General features: G+C 52.1%; 2 protein-coding genes across 2 annotated transcripts; one reads left to right on the forward strand and one right to left on the reverse strand.

The window, feature by feature from the left end:
* Positions 1–4,044: 4,044 nt before the first annotated feature.
* On the forward strand, positions 4,045–5,380 carry Il17c (interleukin 17C). The gene is made up of 3 exons (XM_004665952.2): positions 4,045–4,065; positions 4,355–4,683; positions 5,119–5,380. Exons 1-3 carry the CDS (start codon positions 4,045–4,047, stop codon positions 5,378–5,380), a joined length of 612 nt encoding a protein of 203 aa, XP_004666009.2.
* A 4,530-nt stretch (positions 5,381–9,910) lies between these two features.
* Positions 9,911–21,559, reverse strand: LOC101606708 (cytochrome b-245 light chain). Its single transcript, XM_004666064.2, has 6 exons — positions 21,405–21,559; positions 14,593–14,662; positions 14,278–14,352; positions 14,022–14,105; positions 13,377–13,458; positions 9,911–10,212 (listed from the first exon to the last, which is right to left on the reverse strand). Exons 1-6 carry the CDS (start codon positions 21,460–21,462, stop codon positions 10,003–10,005), a joined length of 579 nt encoding a protein of 192 aa, XP_004666121.1. The 5' UTR covers positions 21,463–21,559; the 3' UTR covers positions 9,911–10,002.
* Between the last annotated feature and the right edge of the window lie 391 nt (positions 21,560–21,950).

A 21,950-nucleotide genomic window follows, 5' to 3' on the forward strand; every position in this document is an offset into this window, starting at 1 on the left:
CATTCTGTCTTGTCCAACCTAACTCTACCTTTGGTGGAACTTTCCAGGTAGGTATCTTGAGAGTCCCTCTTCAGGGAATGTGTCGACCCTGTAATGACTGATGTTTCTGGTCCAATCTTCACCAAGATGCCCCTACCCCAAGTGTCAGCACATACACCTCCTCCTCCCCTTCCCACAGCCTTTCCGTGGAGTCACACGTAACAGGTGGCTGGACCCCCAAGCCCAGCAGTGGTGTAGCCCTACCTTTGACAGGCCAACAGTGATCCCTGCCTAGAACCATAGAAACCTGACTTCCTGTCTCCCCACCTCATTTTACCTGGGCTATGGGTGGGGCCTGTGTGGGCTGCCCGACAGCCTTCCTCACCCCTCCTGCTGCCTTTCCAGTCTTGCCCAACCTAGGACTTCTGCGTGAGCCTCACCTCAGGAGTGAGCGGACCCATCTGTTCCCCTACACTCCCATGTCTTCTGTCCCCCATTTTTTATGTAGCCCTGGGCAGTCTGGATCCCACAGAAAATGCCAGACCAGTCCCCTGAATCCACCAGTTAAAATTGATTTTGGGGCTGGGCATGGTGGCTCATGCCTTTAATCCCAGCACTAAGGAAGCAGAGATAACAGTTAGAAGCCAATTTGGGACTATAGAGTGAGTTTCAGGACAGCCAGGGGTGTGAGATCCTACCTCGGGAAAAAAAAAAAAAATGTGAGGGCTAGGAAGATCGGGACTCAAGTTTGGATCCCCAGCACTCTTGTGAAATTCTGGCGTTTGGGCTAGAGAGAGGGTTCAGCAGTTAAGGTGCTTGCCTGCAAAGCCTAAGAACCCAGTACCCACATAAAGCCAAATGCACAAGGTGGCACATATGTCAAGTTCATTTGCAGTGGCTAGAGGTCCTGGCATGCCCATTTTCTCTTAAAACTTCTTTTAATAAAATATTTTAAAATGTAGATTTAGAAAAAATTCTGAAGCCAGGTATGGTGGTGCATGCCTTTAATCCCAGCACTCAGGAGGCAGTGTAGGAGGATCACCGTGAGTTCAAGGCCACCCTGAGACTACATAGTGAATTCCAGGTCAGCCTGGGCTAGAGCGAGACCTTACCTTGAAGGTAAATAAATAAAAATAAAGCTGAGACCTCAGTTCCCAGTGGTGCTGCTCAACTCCACTGGGTTCCATTTAGAAAACATAGCCTGCACATCCAGGGCCCACGGGCCCCAGCCTCTGAGGGCTGAGCAAGCAGGGGAGGACTGAGCAGCCAGCCTTGTTGGCAGTGGCTGTTAGACTAGCCAAGAAAGATCACCAGACCTTTAGTGGGTCTGGCAGGGTAGGCTAGACCTATGGTGGCTCAAACCCAGCTTTGCCAGTGTGTCTGCTGTTCAGCCTGGGGTGTACTGCTGTCACCCCGGGTCTTAGTTTCCCTCCCCGCCCGTAGGATAAATTGAAACTCCTCAACAGGTTTTAGGACAGTTGGAATACATCCCCAAGGCCACATTCTGCATGTGCATCTCCCACTGGGGCTGGGACACTGAGCGGAACAGAGGCAGGGGCTTAGGGGGACCAGTCAACCTCCATTTCCCAGGGAACTCACTCAACTGTTCCCCATCAAATCCCTCACTGCCCTGACTTGTGGCCCCATGTGGACAGACCTCTGCTGCACCCTCCAAGAGGTGGTACTGAAGGGGGTAGGTCACTGGCCTTAGGGTGGGCGCCGAGCGGAGCCCTTCTCATTTTCTTCCAGTGCCCGTGTTTCCTTTTCCTCCTTTGGCTCCTCCTTTCATGCCTCTCCTCCTTCCCTCTCCTCTGTTCCAAGGCCATAAAGTGCAATTAGGCAGCTTATGTACTGCAGAAATCTGCTGATCCTGTGCACCCAGGAAAACGTCCTGTCCTAACTGTGCACAGAAGCCTCAGGTCTTCTCTACTTAAATCTCTTTCCAAGAATGTAAGAGTCAAAGGAAGGGCAGAACTCCTTACAACGCGCTCCTCCAGACACAAAATGGCCTGGACAGTGCCGGACACTACCTACACAAGACCATCATAATAGGAGGAAATGATCATGACAACATCAAAATAAAAGAGCGACTGATTGAGAGGGGGAGGGGTTATGATGGAGAGTGGAGTTTCAAATGGGGAAAGTGGGGGGAGGGTGGGCATTACCATGGGATATTGTTTACAATTATGGAAGGTGTCAATAAAAAAAAAAAACCTCTCCTATATCTTCATTTTCCCCCAGCTCCTGCACCCCAGAATACTCACTTCTCTGGCACACAGGCTCCGAGCCCAGGAATGCCCCAAGAGTCAAACCAGCATGCCCAGGATGGACAGAGAAACAAAGGCCCGGGAATCTTCCCCAGTCATGTCCTCTGGGTTCTTTTTTCAAAGGTGTGGAGCCCCGCAGCCACAGGCGGACGTGTGGGTATGCGCGCGCTGTGGAGGCGTGGGAGGCCGTGGGCTAGGCCAGATGGAAGGAGGCAAGTCATTCAGGGTCTGCACAGTCTCTCAGGCCCAGCGGCAGGCCCTTTGAGACTTTGCAGAAAGTGTTTCCCTGGGGCAATGGCAGGTCTCAGCCCCTCCTGGCTAGTTCACGTGCAGAGAGATTGGGAGAGTGCACAGAAAGGGGGCAAGTTTCTGCCCTGGTCTGAGAGGCTCTGGGAACAGACCTGCAGCAGAATGGTCCTGCCTTTGGCCTCAACGGCAGGCTCCACTTACTTAACCGGCCCTGGACAACAGGTGGCCTCATGAGTTAATGAGCAGAACTGTCCCTTCATGCTATCATTTCCTGGGCACGTCAGCTCTCATGCTAGGGTAGAGGACTCATACCATAGTGCCTCAAGTTGACACCACCTCCTGGTGCGGGGAGGGAGGGCTGGGGAAGGAATCTGAGGGCCACTGCCTCTCTGCACACAAAGCTAGACATTCTCCACTCCAACTTGAGAACCAGGATGGACAGGCTCCTCGGCCTTGGAGGTTGCTAGGTCCCTTGGAAACCCTAAGAGGACCCTCTTGAGATGACATTTAAACCCCAGACATTCAAAATGTCTCAAGAGCTGGTTCACCTCAGCCAGCCCTGCTGCAGGCAGCTCTATCCCAAACTAGCTTCCTGCAGCAACTTGTGCGCCTCTCCATCAGGCTCAACTCCTCCATCTGAGGATTTTCAGCTTGGACTTTGCTTTTATAAAACTATAGGAGTGCCGGGCATGGTGGCTCACGTCTTTAGTGCCAGCACTTGGGAGGCAGAGGTAGGAGGATCACCATGAGTTCGAGACCACCCTGAGACCACATAGTGAATTCCAGGTCAGCCTGGGCTGGAGTGAGACCTTACCTCAAAAGAAAAACAAAATTCCCCACAATTCCCCAGGACCCACATTAGCCAGATGCACAAGGGGGCACATACATTTGGAGTTTGTCTGCAATGCCTGGAGGCCCTGGCGCACCCAGTCTCTCTTTCAATCTCTCTCTCTCTCTCTCTGTCACTCTCAAATAAATAAATAAAAACAAAAATAAATAAACTACAGGAGCCCCATCAAGACCTGAGGGCAACCCCTCAATTCTGACCTCTCCTCCTGTGCAATTATTGCCTTACAGACAAAATAGAACGTCAGTGTGCGCTCACAGAGGGCAGAGACTTGCCCTGATGGAGCCATGATGGGCGAACAATGCTGAAAGTACATGTCAACTCCAAACCTGACCCCTGGTCAGCAGGTCCAAATAGCAACACTGGCACAAGTCAAAGCAGAAAACTGGGCAGCCGCTCAACTGAACCCCTGTAGAGCCCCCCCCCCCCGTGCAAGCGTTCCACATAGTCCCTCTGGGCTCATGGGTGTCAATGACGCCCATTTCTATGCAGGGTAGGTGTGGTGGGGTGGGGCGGGGCACAGCGGCCCTTGCATGCGAACAGGACAGGAGGAGGAAGGACTGGTGCTGGCTGTACTGATGAGGAAACAGTGCAGGATTTTCCCCAGGTGTGGCCCCAGGTATAAAGAAGCACAAAGCCAGGCTCCACCAGGTGCAGCGCCGGGACCATCGCCAGGTGTGAGGCCATTCCGTGCCTGCTGCCATGGCCACCGCCCCCCTGATGGTGAGCCAGGGGCCTCCCCGGCCCCTAATGCCAGCCTAGCCTAGAAGGCTTGGGTCCTTCTAGTAGTCCCAGGAGGCAGATATTGGGAAGGGGTCTGGGAAGCCCCCAAATCTGGGGAGGGGGGAACCAGCCTCACCCAGAGCTTGGGTGTCTTTGAGCCATATACCTGTTTATCCATATGGAGATGGAGGGCTAAACCCCATCTTTCCACTGGGAACAAGTAAGCTGGGGAGGAAGCAAGGTGTCCCCTGGGGTATCCCCTAATCACACACATCTACCTATTCCCCAGTTCCTCCCTGGCATCCTGCTTCTGACCCAGCTGTCTGCTGGCTTGGCACACCAAGGCCCCCCATTCTGGAGGACCCTTCATGGTCATGGGACCCCACATTGCTATTCAGCTGAAGAGCTGCCCCACGGTCAGGCTCCCCCACACCTGCTGGCTCGAAGTGCCAGGTGGGAACAGGCCTTGCCTGTGGCCCTGGTGTCCAATGTGGAGGCCATGGGCCACAGAAGGCAGCATGCGGGGCCCCTGGCTAAAGCCCAGTGCCCTGTGTTACGACCGGAAGAGATCCTGGAAGCTGACACCCACCAGCGCTCCATCTCGCCCTGGAGATACCGGTGAGGGTGATGGGCTCCTCACTGGCATGGTAGCAGGGCGGCTCCCTCCCCAGGTCCCTAATCTGCTCAGTGAATACTCACACCTTGAGCCTTTCCACTCACCCTCCTAGAAGGCTGAGGCTTGGGCTAAGCAAGACCAGGGGCCCATTGAAGGCCCTGTTCTGTGCTTTGGAGGCCATAGGGAGGTGTGGACACCTGTATTTATTGAATACCTACTGCTTGCCAGCCCTCTCTATGCTGGCACTGCCCTTCTGCCTGATGTATGCATTTCCTCAGGTCTCACACCACCCATTCCTGGGCACATGGGGTAGCTGTGTGAGCATATGGGCCTCCAGGCAGGCAAGGGGGCTCTATACCCATCCTGTTAACTATGGAAGTTCAGATTGGTGTTGGACATGACCAGACCAAGTCACCTCACTGTCCTTGTCCCCGCAGCATTGACACGGATGAGAACCGCTACCCACAGAAGCTGGCAGTTGCAGAGTGCCTGTGCCAGGGCTGTATCAATGCCAGGACAGGCCGTGAGACTGCAGCGCTGAACTCTGTCCAACTGCTCCAGAGCCTGCTGGTGCTGCGACGCCGGCCCTGTTCCCGTGATGGCACTGCAGCCCCCACACCTGGAGCCTTCACCTTCCACACGGAGTTCATCCGCGTGCCTGTGGGCTGCACCTGTGTCCTGCCCAGATCAACACAGTGACCGTGGTCTCTGTTGTCCCCAGAGGTAGGGCACAGGTCTCCTCCCTCTCCAAAAGATCCTGCCTATTTATGAGTATTTATTGGTTATTTATTGATTCAGGATGGTGGCAAGAGGCTAGACCTTCCCCTGGCCCTGTGTTCTTGGGCTAATGCCCAGCTTCAGGCTGCTGGCCCCAGGCATGGGGAGACCAGTATCCCCAAGTCTGGAAGGGTCACTCCCAATGGCTCTCCAGCCAAAATAGACAACAGGCAAGGCAGAGCTGTGTGTTGTGTCACATGTCACACGCCTATAATCGCCTGAGGATGTGCAAAGGAAGGAGTGCCACAAGTTCAAAACTTGGCAAGCTTTAGGACTACATGGTGGGACCCTGTCTCAAAGAAGAGAGAAGAAAGGCTGGAGAGATGGCTAAGCCATTAAGGTACTTGCCTGCAAAACCAAAGGACCCAGGTTCAATTCCCCAGGACTCACATGTGCAAGATGCACAAGAGGGTACATGTTTCTGGAATTCATTTGCAGTGACTAGAGGTCCTGGCAAGCTGGCAAGCCCATACTCTCTCTCCCTCTTTTTCTCTCTCTCTCTTTCTCTTTCTCCTTCAAATAAATAAATAAAATAAAAATAAGAGAGAAGAGAAGGAAAGGAAAGGAAAGGAAAAGAAAAGATAAAGATGTCTGGCTTCGTCTTCTTGAACTTCTATAGACAGTGACAGTTAAGGCCACGAGGGACGCCATTCACCCCAGGGCCCCTCTCCTGCCTGATCACCGGTACTACACTGGCCCAGCCTCTAAGCCTCCTCTTCTCCGTAGCACTGAAGTAAAAGAACCTATTTTCTTAAGCAATTATTTATTGTAACTATGTTATTAAATGGATATGATTCAGTGGCTTATTCATTCTTTCTTTCTTTCTTTCATTTTCCTTCCTTCCTGATGTTTCCCACTGAACAGGTCCCTGGGGACTACCACAGCCCCCCAAATTTCTTCCCAAAGGTTTGTGTGAGGAGCAGGTGTGCCAGTGGGGAGGGGCTTAAACAGCCCCACATAGGTGCTCCTACCCTGAGCTGGGAACAAGTGTTGCTGTCTAAGGTCAAGCTGTGACTCCCCTTGTTACCATCTTGAGCATTCAGGAGTACCAACTCTGCCCCAAGGTTGAGTCCCTGGGGACAGTCCCCTGCAGCAGCATAGGCAGCCATCGTTACGCTGCCCCTTCCAGCAGAAGCCCAGCAGGCCCCTGCTCTTAACAAGGACCCAACGCTATGAGGCCAGACCTGAGGCCCAAATGCCAGTTCAGCTTCCTGTCAGGCCAGGGATCGGCAAGGCCAGCAGCCAATGCCCCTGCCCTGTTGGTTTAAGGGCCTGGACACCAGCAGTTTCCATCCTGGGAAGGGCAGCCAGACCCAGGGCAGACTCAGCGCCTTAGCCTCCTGCCTGTGACCACAGGTCCAACCACAGCTGACAGCAGCAGCTGTCAGGGCCTCCCCAGCCATCATCACCTGACTAATGCTGACTGTATACACGTGCATGGATTTGGGTGGCTGAGAAAGTAAAGGCACATGCCAGTACTCTAGTGTACCAAGAGGTGGAGACCACAGGGAAGGGCTTCCTGGGAGAGATGACCTTTGTCTAGAACCTGGGTAGACATTGGCTATGTTTCTACCAAGTGCTCTGCTCAGGGCCCTGAACAGGGCAGGGCACAAAACAGACAACATCCCTGCCTCCTGCTGTGGCCTGCCAACAAGAGCAGACAAGCAGGGCTGGAGAGATGGCTCAGCAGTTAAGGTGTTTGCCTGCCAAGCACAAGGACCAAGGTTCTATTCCCCAGCATCCATGTAAAGCCAAATGCACAAAGTGGTGCATGCATCTGGAGTTCATTTGCAGTGGCTGGAGTCCCTGGCACACGCACTCTCTCTGTCTCTCTTCTCTATCTCTTTCTGCTTGCAGATAAAAATATTAAAAAAAAAAAAAAAGCAGGTAAGCAGGAGGGACACTGGAAGGGGTATTTGAAGTGGGGCAGGGAAGCTTCCAGGATGTTTTAGTGCAGATCTGACAGAGTGGAAGGGAGCCACTAAACCCCTGGGTAGTGATGTTCCTAACAACAACAGCCAGTGCAGGCTGGAGAGATGTGGCTTAGCAGTTAAGGCGCTTGCCTGCAAAGCTAAAGGACTCAGGTTCAATTCCCCAGTACCCATGTAAGCCAGATGCACAAGGTGGCTCATTCATCTGGAGTTCATTTGCAACAGCTCTCTCTTTCTCTCTAGTAAATAAATAAACATTTAAAATTAAAAAAAAAAAAAAAAAGAACAGCCAAGGGCAAAGGCTCTGGGCACCTCAAGCACCTGAGCAAAGTCAGTGTGGCTAGAGCCCGGTGGAGGGGAGGGACGAAGGAGTCAGAGCATAACTGTGGTTGCTGCGGCAGCCAGGTTCTGATACTGCCCACCACACAGGGCCGGAGGCTTGGGTCCAAATGGCTGGTTCAGAGCTTGGAGGCTGCCAAGCGCTGAGGCTGAGCAGGATGACAGGCAAGTGGGCCAGGCTGAGGCATGGGCCATTCTGGGTCTGTGCTGGAGGCAGAACTGGAATAGATGTAAAAGGTGTGGGAGAGCAGGTGCTGGCATTTTGCCTTCTGTAAGGAGAGGGTCCTATGGCCTGGGATGGATTGTGGCTAAGTATTGGCTGTAAGGTACAGATTCTGACTGGTTAAGGTTTCTACAGGCCACAGACCCGTAACACTAGTGGACCCAGTAATCCTGGCATGACTTGCTGACAAAGCAGTTGGGCTGGAAGTGTGAGAATTTCAAAAAAAAAAATTGGGGGGGCTGGAGAGATGGCTTAGTGGTTAAGCACTTGCCTGTGAAGTTTAAGGACCCCAGTTCAAGGTTCGATTCCCCAGGACCCACGTAAGCCAGATGCACAAGGGGGCACATGTGTCTGGAGTTTGTCTGCAGTGGCTGGAGGCCCTGGCGTGCCCACTCTCTCACTCTCTGCCTCTTTCTCTGTCTGTCACTCTCAAATAAATAAATAAAATAAAATAGAATAATCTTTCTTTAAAAAAATGGGGGGGGGCTGGAAAGATGGCTTAGCAGTTAAAGAGCTTGCCTGTGAAGCCAAAGGACCCAGGTTCAATTCTCTAGGACCCAAGTAAGCCAGATGTACAAGGCAGCACATGCATCTGGAGTTCGTTTGCAGAGGCTGAAGGCCATAGCACACCCATTCTCTCTCTCTTTCTCTGTCAAATAAAAAATAAAATAATTTTTTTTCTAGGTAGGGTCTCACTCTAGCCCAGGCTTATCTGCAATTCACTGTGTAGTCTCAGGGTGGCCTTGAACTCAAGGCGATCCTCCTACCTCTGCTTCCCAAGTGCTGGGATTAAAGGTGTGTGCCACCACATTTGGCTCTTTATAAATTTATTTTAGGGTTGGAGAGATGGCTTAGCGGCTAAGCGCTCGCCTGTGAAGCCTAAGGACCCTGGTTCGAGGCTCGATACCCCAGGACCCATGTTAGCCAGATGCACAAGGGGGCACACGCATCTGCAGTTCATTTGCAGTGGCTGGAGGCCCTGGCGCGCCCATTCTCTCTCTCTCTCTCTTTTTGCCTCTTTCTCTGTCTGTTGCTCTCTAATAAATAAATAAAAATAAATAAACACAAATAAACTTATTTTATCTTATTTATTTGAGAGAGGGAGGCAGAGAGAAAGAGACAAGGCGAGTATGGGCACACCAGGGCCTCATGTCACTGCAAATGAACTCAGGATGCATTGTGCCACTTAGTACACTTGGCTTTATAGGCGTACCGGGCAATTGAACCTGGGCCATCAGGCTTTGCAAGAGAGTGTCTTCAACCTCTGAGCTATCTATCCAATCCAGTGTGAGGACTTTTGCAGGCCCAGGGGCCATAGGTGTCACCAAGAAAGCCCAGCCAGGCGTGAGAATGTTCAAGCTATATCCAGGCAAACCCTCAAGTCCAACAGGAGCTCCTGGCTTAGGGAGGGACAGGCAGACTAAGCCCTGGCCAGACAGACAGCACATCCCTGCAGACGCGTGTGAGAAAGCAGCTAGCAATCCTGAACAAAGATCTGGACGTCCCAGGTGGCAAGGAGTCCCTCCCATACTGAGGAGTATGTACGCATCCACCAGCCTCACCTCACCTTTGCTTCGGCAATAAGAGGTGCAAGAGGAAAAGCCAGAGGCTGCCCAGGAATCCTGGCTCTGTCCTATGGGTCCCCTGCACTCTCCTGCCCGTCAGCCCAAGGGTGCCTCCAGAATCCCTGCCCCTGTGGGCACTAGGGAACAGAGGTTCCAGTCCTGCAGGGTCTGGCAGGACACCCATCCAGGGTCCAGGGCAGGCATTCACATACCTGAAATTCCAGGTACCATGTTTCACAGAACATACAATACATTCCCATTTCATGAGTTCCTGAGAAAGAAGAGACCGAAGCCCAACCTGTGAGTCACCGGGTAGGAAGAAGAGCATGTCGCATTTGGTGCTCCATCCCAAACCCCTTCCCACTCCCACAGGAAAAGCCACTTGCACACAGCAGCCATTTACTTGTTTATTGCAGTGAGCATCGCCACCCCCTGGTGGCCACCTGAGGGAAGCGCCAGCTGGAGCCATGGGAAGCCTGCCCAAGGTCACACCACCTCATCGGTCACCGGGATGGGGTTGATTTGAGGGCCCCCAGCTGCTGCTCCGGCCTCCTCCCCTTCACTGGGCTTCTTCCGAACCTCTGCAGGTGGCCGGGGTGGGGGGTTGGTGGGGGGTTGCTTGATGGTGCCTCCAACCTGTGGCCGCTCCTTGGGCTTCTGCTCAATGGGGGTCCACTGCTCACCTCGGATGGCAGCCTAGGGGCAGAGAGGGACTGCAAGCTACGCACTACCACCAGGGCTTCATGGTGGACGTGAGTCTCAATCCTTAAGTGTGGCTTAGAGAGGTTAAGTAACTGGTCCATGGCCACAATCACGACACAAGATTTTTTTTTTATTCTCTCTCTCTTTTAAGGTTATACTCTTTTAATTTAATTTATTTAAGACAGAGGCAGATAGAGAGGATGGGTGCTCCCAGGACCTCTAGCCACTATACATGTGCATCTGGCTTTATGTGGGTACTGGGTAATTGAACTAGGGTCCTTAGGCTTTGCAGACATGTACCTTAACTGCTGAGCCATCTCTCCAACCCAGGACCTAGGACTTTCTTACACCAAACCCAAACTATGTGGCTATGCCAAGAAGGCCCTGCAGGGAAGGGGGTATGGAGTACATGGACTTCTAGAACAACCCCCAAGGCTTCTCCTAGATGCAAATTCCATGACTCATGGGGCTCTCAAGACTCCTCCAAGGGACTAGGGCTGGGAAAGCACCGGATTTTTCTGTCTGGTGGGGTACCCACCTACTCTAGACCCACCCAGGCCACAGTCTCCCCGGGGGGTGCCAGGTATGTCTGCAGAAAACACTGTAGGCCTAGGAGCTCCCCCACCTCAAAAAATGTGCTGGGTGTGGTGGCGCATGCCTTTAATCTCAGCACTCAGGAGGCAGAGGTAGGAGGATAGGCTGTGAGTTTGAGGCCAGCCTGAGATTACAGAGTGAATTCCAGGTCAGCCTGGGCTAGAATGAGACCTTACCTCAAAAAACCAAAATAGTAACAATAATAATAATCATACAAGCAGAGACTCAATGCCTGAGAACTTGCTAGGAACATAACCCTGGTCCCTCACCCTGAATTTTAAACATGCCTGCAACTGGGTCAGAGGCCTCTGGTGTCATTTTAGATTTAGCATTCCAAGGCTGGGGAGGTGGCTCTGTCAATACAGTGCTGCCCCACAAGTATGAGGACCTGAATTCAGAACCTGTACCCACATAAAAGCTGGGTGGGGTGACACCCACCTGTAATCCCAGTGCTGGGGCAGAGACAGAAGAATCCCTAGGGCTTGTTGGCTGGCTAGTCTAGCCAAATGATTGAGCTCTAGGTTCAGTGAGCACCTTGTCTCAAAAATAAGGTAGAACATGGGCTAGAGAGATGGCTTAGCCAGATGCACAAGGTGCGCATGCATCTGGAATTCGTTAGCAGCAGCTGGAGGCCCTGGCTTGCCCATATTCTTGATCAATCTCTCATTCTCTCCCTCCCTCCCTCCCTCCCTCCCTCTCTCTCTCTCTCTCTCTCCCTCCCTCCCTCCTTCTTCCTCTCCCTCTTTCTCTGTCCCTTAAGTAAATAAAGCTGCTGGGACCTAGGTGTGGTGGCATACGCCTTTAATGCCAACACTCAGGAGGCAGAGATAGGAGGATGGCCCTGAGTTCAAGGCCACCTGAGACTAATTCCAGGTCAGCCTGGGCTAGAGTGAAACCCTACCTCAAAAAAACTAAATAACTAAATAAATAATATATTATTAAAAAATAAGGTGAGGTTGGAGAGATGGCTTAGTGGTTAAAGCACTTTCTTGCAAAAGCCTAAGGACCCAGTTTCAATTCCCCAGTACCCACATAAGCTAGATGCACAATGTGACACATGTGTCTGGAGTTCGGTTGCAGTGGCTAGAGGCCCTGGAGAGCCCATTCTCTCTCTCATCCTGGTTCTCTCTCTCTCTCTCTCTCGCTTAAATAAATAAATAAGGTGGAACATGATAGAGGAAGACACCCAGTGTTAACCCTTGGTATGTACCTACACCCATACCACACACACAAATATGTCTGACAGATGAAGTCTTTATTATAGCACATACATCTGTGACCCCACCTGTGTCCCTGTGTATGTGTGAGGTAGGGTTTCATTCTAGCCCAGGCTGGCTTGGTATTCCCTATGTAATTTCAGGTTGGCCTTGAACTCACAGCCATCCTCCTACCTCTGCCTTCCTAGTGCTGGGATTAAAGGCGTGCTCCATCACGACTGGCTCATGACCCTACCTCCTCCCCCCACCCCACTCGCTTTTTAATTAATTTTTTGACAACTTCCATAATTGTAAACAATATTCCATGGTAATTCTCTCCCCCCCACTTTCCCCTTTGAAACTCCACTCTCCATCATATCTCCTCCCACTCTCAATCAGTCTGTCTTTTATTCTGATGTCATGATCTTTTCCTACTATTATGATGGTCTTGTGTAGGTAGTGTCAGGCACTGTGAGGTCATGGATATCCAGGCCATTTTGTGTCTGGAGTAGGACCCTACCTTTTAGTTGCAAAACCTGAACATTCTATTCTGAAGGTGAGACCAAGGCTGGCAGAAGAGAACTCAGAAAGGTATCACCTTGGAGCAGGAAAAGACTTTTAGAAAGCACCAACTAAGCTGGGTGTGGTGATATGCATCTGTAACCATAGCATTTGGGAGGTAGAGGCAGGAGGATTAGGAATTAATGCCAACCTCAGTTACATAGTGAGTTTAAGGCCAACCTGGGTTACAAGAGACCCTGTCTAAAAGGAAAACAAAGAAGAAAGAGGGAGCGAGAGAAAGGAAGGAAGAAAAAGAAGAAGGAGGAGGAGGAAAGGAAGGAAGGAAGAGATAAAAGGACTGTGTTAGCAGCTCCTCAGATGTGCACCTGACATAGGCCCAAACTGGAGGAGTAAGTGTCTATAGAAGCAAACCCTCGCTGGGCGTGGTGACGCACACCTTTAATTCCAGCACTCAGGAGGCAGAGGTAGAAAGATCACCATGAGTTCGAGGCCACCCTAAGACTGCACAGTGAATTCCGGGTCAGCCTTGACTAGAATGAGAGCCTACCTCAAAAAAATGAAGTAGACCCATATCCATTGCTGGGCTGTGTGACCTAGGCTAGCCATGCTACCTCTCTGAGCTTCCATAACCGCACCCACCTTCAGGGCAGGGCTGCAGTGCATCTTCAGTGGGGACACACTGGGAATGCCCAGTGTCCACAGATAGTGCAGCCGCCACCTCTCATGACATGAGCCAGTACGCAGGCTCCTGGCTTTGTCAAGGCCCCCAGAGCTGACAGAAGGGCCAAGGATGCAAAGCACCACAGTAGGGCTGGCCAGGGGGCTGACCGAGTAGACATCACTCACCAGCAGGTAGATGGCGCTTGCAATGACCAAACAGACGGTGCCTAGGATGGTAGCCAGCAGGAAGCCTGCGGGCACTGAGAGCCTGGAGGCGGGCAGGAGGAAGCAAACACAGATGGCCATCAGGCGAGGTCTTGAGCCCTTTGGCCATAAAGTCTCGGAGGGAGACAAATGGGTGCCATCCCCAGGACCTCAGACAAGGGGAGGCCAGCCCTGCCAAAGACCTGGAGAAACTCCTCTGTTCAGTGATGCACCCCTTGATTCTCATGCACCAGCTCTTGGGCCAAAGCCACCATGGCGGGAAGAGGCCCAAGTTAAAGCATGGGCACACAGGGGTGCCCCAGCGCTCGTACAGAAAAGACTAGCAGTCACACTGCACATGACACCCAAGCAGGAACCACCCAGCTGAGCCCCAAGAACCCCAGCATCATGACTATGGATCAGTGACTAGGTGGGGGGGGGCGGTTTGAACTGTCACACTCCACACACAGGGACACACAGCTTGGGGACCCTTTGCCCACACCTGAAAGCTGGGTTTGTGTCTAGGCAAACATGAGTGAAGGAGGGGCTTGTCTGAGCCACACCACCCGTGCAAGTACCCTCCCTCCCCCAGCCTCCTGTTGCCCAGGGGATGTGCTGCGGACTCACAGGAGGTGGAGGACTGCCCGGATGTAGTAGTTCCTGGTAAGAGGCCCAAACAGTTTCACCACTGCGGTCATGTACTTCTGTCCGCTAGATGTAGAGGAAAGACAGATGACCGGGCCAGGGCCAGTTACATTCGGGATGTCTTGTCGTCCTCCCCGCTGCACTGGGCACACGAGCCCAGCAGTTGGGGCAGGAACCAGGTCTAAAAGCAACAGGCTGGTCCCACAGGTCCCCGACTGGTGGAGAGTGAAGGACTCACCAGCGCTCCATGGTGGAGCCCTTTCTCCTCTTTCCCCGGGGGTATTCAAGCAGGCAGATGAACACTCCTGCGGCGCTGCAGCCCCTCGTTAAGGATCAGCCGTGCTCGGCCTGAGCCACAGCGAGGTGCCTCTGGCGGTGGAGGACAGAGGACACACGGCCTAGGAACAGCCTTGCAAGTTCCACAGGCCGCTGGCTGTCCTATAGATGGAGACAGCCTGCTCCTAAGGCCGCCGCTGAGCAAGATGCAGGCAGCAAGCGCTCTGCAAATGAAGGGAGCAGCCTCACCTCCACCCCAGGCCCCGTAGAAGGATACATGGAGTAGGCGCCAAAGTACCACTGCACGAAGCGCCCGGCAGTGGCCACAATGCCTCCCGTGATGAGAACTGAGGATAAAGGGGAGGTCGTTAGGAGTCGGTTCCTTGTTGCAGGGGCTCACTCCGGTCACCTCCCCTTCTATGCCCGCTGAGGCCACCTGTGAGTCCCCTGTCCAAGTGATGGAGTGGCAGCACTGCCCCAGGGGAAGACTGCCGCCCTGCTGAGGGTGGAGGGGGGTGTACGGACAGACACAGGAGAGTTTGGGGGACATGGCAAGGGTCACTCTGGGTTCCAGAAGCTGCAGCCACATGGGACTTACCACATTCAGCCCTGGGACCCCCAAGTCATCCTGGCCACCTTCCTGTCATTTGCCATTGCTTCACAGCTGAGCCTCTCCATCATACTGCTGGAGTGGCCCTTTGTTCAGTTCCATTCCTGCCTCAGTTCTATTTCAGCTGTCTCTGGTTGGTAGCCGTCAACCATTCTGCCCTTTCTTTCCAGCTGTGTGTGTGTTCTCTCTGGTCCTTTTGCAAGAAGCACATATCTGGATATTCCCCACCCCCTCAACTGTCAAGGGGCATGGTGGCTCACAATTTCTTTTTTTGTTTTTGTTTGGTTTTCAAGGTAGTATCTCACTGTAGCCCAGACTGACCTGGAATTCAAATTCACTCTGTAGTCTCAGGTTGGCCTCATAGTCACAGTGATCTTCCTACCTCTGCCTCCCAAGTGCAGGGATTAAAGTGTGCACCACCATGCCCGGTTTATGGCACAAACTTTTTAAAGTCTTGTAGGCTGTTACACATTTGTCCAGTCATTTGTTAAGTATCACTCCAGCCACGTGTGGTGGCACACATCTGTAACCTCAGCACTTGAGAGGCTGAGACAGGAGTTATCACAAGTTCCAGGCATCATTTCTTTTCTTCTTTTTCTTTCTTCTTCTATTCTGAATGTTAGTGGTAAGGCTTATTGGACTCAGTTTTTTTTCCCCTTTTTTTCAAGGCAGGGTCTTGCTCTAGCTCAGGTTGAACTGGAACTCAGCCTGGAGCCAAAGACTGGCCTCAAACTCATGGCAATCCTCCTACCTCAGCCAACCAAGTGCTGGCTCAAATATACATATATATGAAGAGAGAAAGAGAGGTTTTTCAAGGTACAGTCTCACTCTAGCCTAGGATAACCTGGAATTCACTATGTAGTCTCAAGGCGGCCTTGAACTCATGGCAATCCTCCTACCCCTGCCTCCCTGCTGAGATTAAAGATGTGTACCACCACATCCAACCTTCACAATTTATTTTTATTTTTCAGAGAAAGAGAATTGGCATGCCAGGGCTTCAGCCACTGAAATAGAACTCCAGATGATTGCACTACCTAGCGGGCATGTGCGACCTTGCACTTGCCTCACCTTTATGCATCTGGCTTACATGGAATCTGGAGAGAGGTCGAACATGGGTCCTTAGGCTTCGTAGGCAAGCATCTTAACTGATAAGCCATTTCTCCAGCCCTCAAAATTATTTTTTATCAAAAATTTTGGGAGCCGGGCATGGTGGCACACACCTTTAATCCCAGCACTCAGGAAGTAGAGGTAGGAGGATTGCTATGAGTTCGAGGCCACCCTGAGAATACAGAGTGAATTTCAGTTCAGGGCTAGAGTGAGACCCTACCTTGAAAAAAACAAAACAAAACAAAACAAAAAAAAGGACAGAACTAGGGCTGAAGAGATGGGAGAGATGGCTTAGTGGTTATAAGTGTGTGCCTGTGAAGCCAAGGACCCTGGTTCAAGGCTGGATTTCCCAGTACCCACATAACCACGTCAGTCAGATGCACAGGTGGCGCATGTATCTGGAGTATGTTTGCAGTGTCTGGAGGCCCTGATGCACCCATTCTCGCTCACTCTGTCTGTCACTCTCAAATAAATAAATAAAAATAAACAAATAAAAAAGAATTTGCAAAGGCAGCTCCTATCTTTCACCTAGAGGAGTGCATAGTGAAGCCGTCCCTTTTTCTACCCTTACATTTGGAAATAAGCTCCTCAAAATGCTGAAGATGCTGAGTGTGGTGGCACACGCCTTTAATCCCAGCACCTGGGAGGCAGAGGTAGGAGGATCACTGTGAGTTCGAGGCCAGCCTGAGACTACACAGTGAATTTCAGGTCAGCCTGAGCTACAGCAAGACCCTATCTTGAAAAACAAACACAAACAAAATGCTTACGGTTACTTGTCTCAAAATCCTCTGTCAGAATCACAGGTGGACTTTGGAATGTTAACTGCATTTTATCCCAAGTGTTCACTTATTAATTCTTCACCTCATGCCGTGTGCCAGTCTCCTTTTGGGTTCGCTTTCCCTCTTTTTTTTTTTTTTTTTTGGTTTTTCGAGGTGGGTTCTCACTCTAGCCCAGGCTGACCTGGAATTCACTGTGGAGTCTCAGGGTGGCCTCAAACTCGCGGCCATGTTCCTACCTCTACCTCCTAAGTGCGCCACCATGCCTGGCTTCACTTTCCCTCTTGATGAAGTATGTCATTTAGGCACATTGGCAGTGAGGAGATGTTAGCAACTCTTGAGCATGTCTCTTTCCTAGATCTATCACCTCACTGTTTGTCTTCAGGCACCTGTGATCAATATTGGGATCACTAGAGTCTGGCTCTAATTCATTTATTTTATTTATTTGGGAGAGAAAGAGACAGAGAGAAAGAAAGAGAGAGAATGGGCACGCCATGGCATCCAGCCACTACAAACGAACTCCAGACACATGTGCTCCCTTGGGCATCTAGCTTACTTGGGTCCTAAGGAATTGAACCTGGGTTCTTTAGATTTTCAGACAAGTGCCTCAACTGCTAAGCTATTTCTCCAGTCCTTTTTTTTCCCCCTTTCCTTCCTTCCTTCCTTCCTTCCTTCCTTCCTTCCTTCCTTCCTTCCTTCCTTCCTTCCTTCCTCCCTCCCTCCCTCCCTCCCTCCCTCCCTCCCTCCCTCCCTCTTTCTTTCTTTCTTTCTTTCTTTCTTTCTTTCTTTCTTTCTTTCTTTCTTTCTTTCTTTCTTTCTTTCTTTCTTTCTTTCTTGGTAGGGTCTTTAGGCTGACCTGGAATTCACTCTGTCATCTCAGGGTGGCTTCAAATTCATGGTGATCCTCCTACCTCTGCCTCCCAAGTGCTGGGATTAAAGGCATGCACCACCATGCCCAGCTTTTTTCCTTTCTTTAATGGTACAATTTCATAGCCATGTGTCCAAGAGTGGATTTGTTTTCATTAGTTCTGAAAAGGACTTTTTTTTTCCCCTTTAAGATAGAGTCTTGCACAAGGTGGTACATGCATCTGGAGTTCATTTGCAGTGGCTGGAGGCCCTGGCATACCCATTCTCTCTCTCCTTCCCTCCTTCTTTCTCTGTTAATAATAAAAATTAAAAAAAAAAAAAAAAGATAGGGTCTCGCTCTAGCCCAGGCTGACCTGAAATTCACTACATAGTCTCAGGCTGGCCTCAAATTCACGGCGATCCCCATACCTCAGTCTCCTGACTGCTGGGATTAAAGGCATGTGGTACCACGCCTGGCCCTGAAAAGTCCTTTTTTTCATCTTTAGTCTGTCTCTTCATTTCTGGGAAGTGTTCACTTATGGTTTTAGCCTCCCCCACATGCTGTGAATTGTCTCTTGAGGAACTTCCTCGACTCACATGTTCACTCCTCCTGCACAACGTATGACACAATTTCTATGTAGAAATCCCCACCTCGGTCCCATGGGGCCACATTTTCTTCATGGTTCCTCTGATCCATCTTTCTGTTTCACTCTTCATGGGCCATAGCAGCCACTACCCACTAGGACAAGATGTATTTGTAGTTGTAGACACTGTATGTGAATTCACTTGCGCATATCCAGTGGATTCCTTTCTCTCCATGAGCACTCGGGGCACGCTTGCTCCCTTTCCAGTGGGCCCAGCACCCCTTCCTCTATGGGTGCACATGCTCCTGTGCACAAATGACCTCCCTGGCAGTATTCATTTCCTTAAACAGCAAGCTTGTGTGGGCTTACATTGGCAGGGTGTGTTTCCCAATGGCCCTGGCTGAAGGCTTCTCCCTTCAATCTGGTTTCCCTGTTTCTGCATCTGGGGGTAAATCCAGCACCCCAAGGTCCCACAGGGGCCTGCATTTCAGGGTTTTGCTATCATGATCTCTGTCAGCTAGCCAGAGCTGGGACAATAGAAGTGTGAAGTGTGCTTGCTGTTCACAGCAGCCACAGGCACACAGGCCCTTGTGAGTCCTGCCTGTGTAGGCAACACCTCCTGCCTCCTTCAACAGAGATGGCAGAAGTGTCTCACAAAAAAAGCCATCACACTCCAGGTCAGCCTGGGCTAGAGTAAGACTCTACCTAAAAAAAAAAAAAAAAAGCCGTCACACTCCCCTGGGTGTCTCTAAAAACATCAGCCTTGCTCCTCACCTGAAATCCCACCAGTTTATTCTTATCCTTGGTTTTGAGCTCAGCTATATATTAACTCTCCCGAACACCTGTTTTTGTTGTTGTTTTTGTTTTTCTTTTTTTTTTTTTGTCATGGACATTTTGTTGTTGTTGTGTGGTTTTTTGGTTTATTTATTTATTTATTTATTTGAGAGCGACAGACACAGAGAGAAAGACAGATAGAGGGAGAGAGAGAGAATGGGCGCGCCAGGGCTTCCAGCCTCTGCAAACGAACTCCAGACGCGTGCACCCCCTTGTGCATCTGGCTAACGTGGGACCTGGGGAACCGAGCCTCGAACCGGGGTCCTTAGGCTTCACAGGCAAGCGCTTAACCGCTAAGCCATCTCTCCAGCCCTGTTTTTGTTTTTCATGACAGGGTCTCGTGTTCTATTCCAGGCTGACGTGGAATTCACCATGTACTCTCAGGGTGGCCTCGAACTCACAGAGATCCTCCTACCTCTGCCTCCCAAGTGCTGGGATTAAAGATGTGTGCCACCATGCCCAGTCAATTATCCCATTTTGCTGGTCAGCTTTGTGTGTGTGCTGGACCAGGGAAGAGAAACCTCCTCACCTGGCTTGTTGTCCACTCATCTTTGGGGTATTATGTCCTAATCCTGAAGCTCTGTTTTGCTGCCCACTATTAGCAAAAGGGGACCAAGACATCCTTCTATTTACCAAGGAGGCCTGAGGACTCAGCCCAGCATCCTAAAAGTGCCTACTGTGTGCAGGAGACCCTGTGGGGAGACAGTGCAGGGCAAGACCCAGACCCACAGTAGTGAATCAGATAGTGATGGGTTGGAACAGGGGACTGTGGTACAAGGGGATTAGGCTGCTCCAGATTGGATGCTTCTGAGCAGGCGACATCTGAGTTGAGAGGTGAAGGGAAGGAGGTATCAACTCTGGGTGCTGTGGAAGCTTGGACAAAGAAGGCCTTGGTGCAGAGACGCAGGAATAGAAAGGAAGTTGTGCGGCTGGAGTGAAGGCACGGGGGTGCCTGGGAGGCGAGCAGGGGCCCCTGCAGTCAGGTTTTTGCTCTGCAGTGGAGCTTGGGAATGATGTGGTCTGAATAGGTGGAATTTTCCGTGGCTGATTATAAAGAAGCCTGTCCCTGCTGCATGGGCCATGCTGTCCTAGGTGACTACACTTTCCAGTCACAAAGTAAAGCCAGCCGGACAGATCTCCAGCAAATCCCACTTACTGGATAAAGAAGTGGCAACAGCCTGTCCCTTCTATAGATCTCCATCGTGCTGTACTGAAACACTGGAGATGCGTCCGTCTGAGTACTGAACTTGAGCTGAGGCATGGAGCAGAAATTCTACACCGCAAGTCTGGGACCTGGGCCACTGGGTGGGTGGTCACTGCCCACACCCACAGGGACTACAGCCCAGGTCTCCTGGCCTTGGGCCGATTCCACCTCTACTTCCTGGAGGGAACTGAGAAACCGTGGGTGGTGTTTAGGGCACAGTCCATGGGCCAGCACGTGACAGCCCTGTGGGATGCAGAGAGAGGGGGAGACTTGTCTAAGGTACACCACCCCCACCATTTCCAGAACAGACTGCAGGGCTTCTGCTCCAAGGTTTACCACCCCAAATTGAGAGATTCCAGGGCTAAGCTGGGAAGATCTGTTTCCACCCTCTCCCCATTCACCGTCCCCGGGTGAGTCGTAGGCCCTCACCCCTCTTTCCTCCTTCCTGACCAGCTCCCACTCGGGAGCATTTGAAGTTTCCTCTGGCCTCAGATGGGCACCTGGTACCCCAGGATATAATGCATGCCAGGGTCCCACTGTCCCTTAGCAGACCTCCCAGACACCCAGGGCAGGGTGAGGCATCGACCCAGCCATTCTGCCCAAGGCCAAGTGTCCCGTAGTTTAGCAGACAGGGCGGTCATTCTGGGTAGTGTCCAGACCCTTGTGAAATAGCAGGGCTCATGCGCAGATTCTGGTTTGCAGGATGGAGATAGCTGCTCCCCCTGGGGGTGAGCCCAGTTCCTCCCACTCCAGGACCCTCCTGGGGGGCCAAGAAGGGTCTGGGGACCCCAAGGCTGGAGCCCCTACTCCAAGACAAGAAGAGGGCTGTCAGGGGCAGGTCCTCCAGTGGGTTTTCCCAACCAGGCGGGGCAGAGACTCCCGGAAACCACCGGGTGAATGCCTCTTGCCCCGACTGCAACTTCCTCTTCTGAGGTCCCGGCAGGGGCAGAGCAGGGTGCCGTGTGGGCACAGCGCAGGAAGCCAAGCACTGCCTGGAGGGGCTGCGCCTACCCTGCCCCCACAGCCCACGCTCCTTCCTACCTTGCAGCTGCACCCCAGGCCCCCTCGCCGCTGGTTTCCTGCGGGGTGTCCGGGAAGCCCCCCAGCCCAACTGCCCACCGCACTCACTCAGGCCCGACGCCAGTGCCTGCTCGTTGGCCCACATGGCCCACTCGATCTGCCCCATGGCAAAGACCCCGGACGCTCGCTGCACCCCGCGCAGTTCACTGCAGCCCAATCCACAGGTTGTGGCCCGCTCCCTCCACCCGGCGGCCCCACCTTCCAGGTTCCCCCGCCCCCTAGGCCGGCGCTGCCCCTGTCCAGCCCCGCCTTCCACGTACGCCCCGCCCCCTCAACAATGCCCCAGCGGCAGCATTCCTGTCACTTGTGTGTGACCCGTGGGTTGAGCAGCCTCCTCACGGAAGCCCCTCCTGCTGGAATGTGCCCCAAGGATCAGTGGTTTCTAGGGTGCTCAGCACAGGCCTCCGGAACTGAACAAAGAGTGAAGGGTCCCTTCGCTTCACCTGGCGCATTATAGACCTGACACTGGCAAGGGGACCCACATTCCTCCAGGCAGGGCTCTGGGATTGAGCAGGGGTGGCCTGGGTCAGACCACGTGACTATCTGGCCGAAGCCAGACAGGATGTGCAAAGTTGGGAAAACAGAGGAGCCACT

This window comes from Jaculus jaculus, chromosome 1 (genome assembly GCF_020740685.1).
Source record: "Jaculus jaculus isolate mJacJac1 chromosome 1, mJacJac1.mat.Y.cur, whole genome shotgun sequence".
In the NCBI taxonomy this organism is placed as follows: Eukaryota; Metazoa; Chordata; class Mammalia; order Rodentia; family Dipodidae; genus Jaculus; species Jaculus jaculus.

Excerpts from the sequence above, each read along its gene's own strand:
- Il17c (XM_004665952.2), top strand. The coding sequence starts at position 4,045 with ATGGCCACCGCCCCCCTGATG. Across the intron at positions 4,066-4,354 it reads TGGCCACCGCCCCCCTGATG|TTCCTCCCTGGCATCCTGCT; the intron begins GTGAGCCAGGGG and ends CCTATTCCCCAG. Across the intron at positions 4,684-5,118 it reads ATCTCGCCCTGGAGATACCG|CATTGACACGGATGAGAACC; the intron begins GTGAGGGTGATG and ends TTGTCCCCGCAG.
- LOC101606708 (XM_004666064.2), bottom strand. The coding sequence starts at position 21,462 with ATGGGGCAGATCGAGTGGGCCATGTGGGCCAACGAGCAGGCACTGGCG. Across the intron at positions 14,663-21,404 it reads GGCACTGGCGTCGGGCCTGA|TTCTCATCACGGGAGGCATT; the intron begins GTGAGTGCGGTG and ends CTTTATCCTCAG. Across the intron at positions 13,459-14,021 it reads CGGGCAGTCCTCCACCTCCT|GCTCTCAGTGCCCGCAGGCT; the intron begins GTGAGTCCGCAG and ends GCCCGCCTCCAG.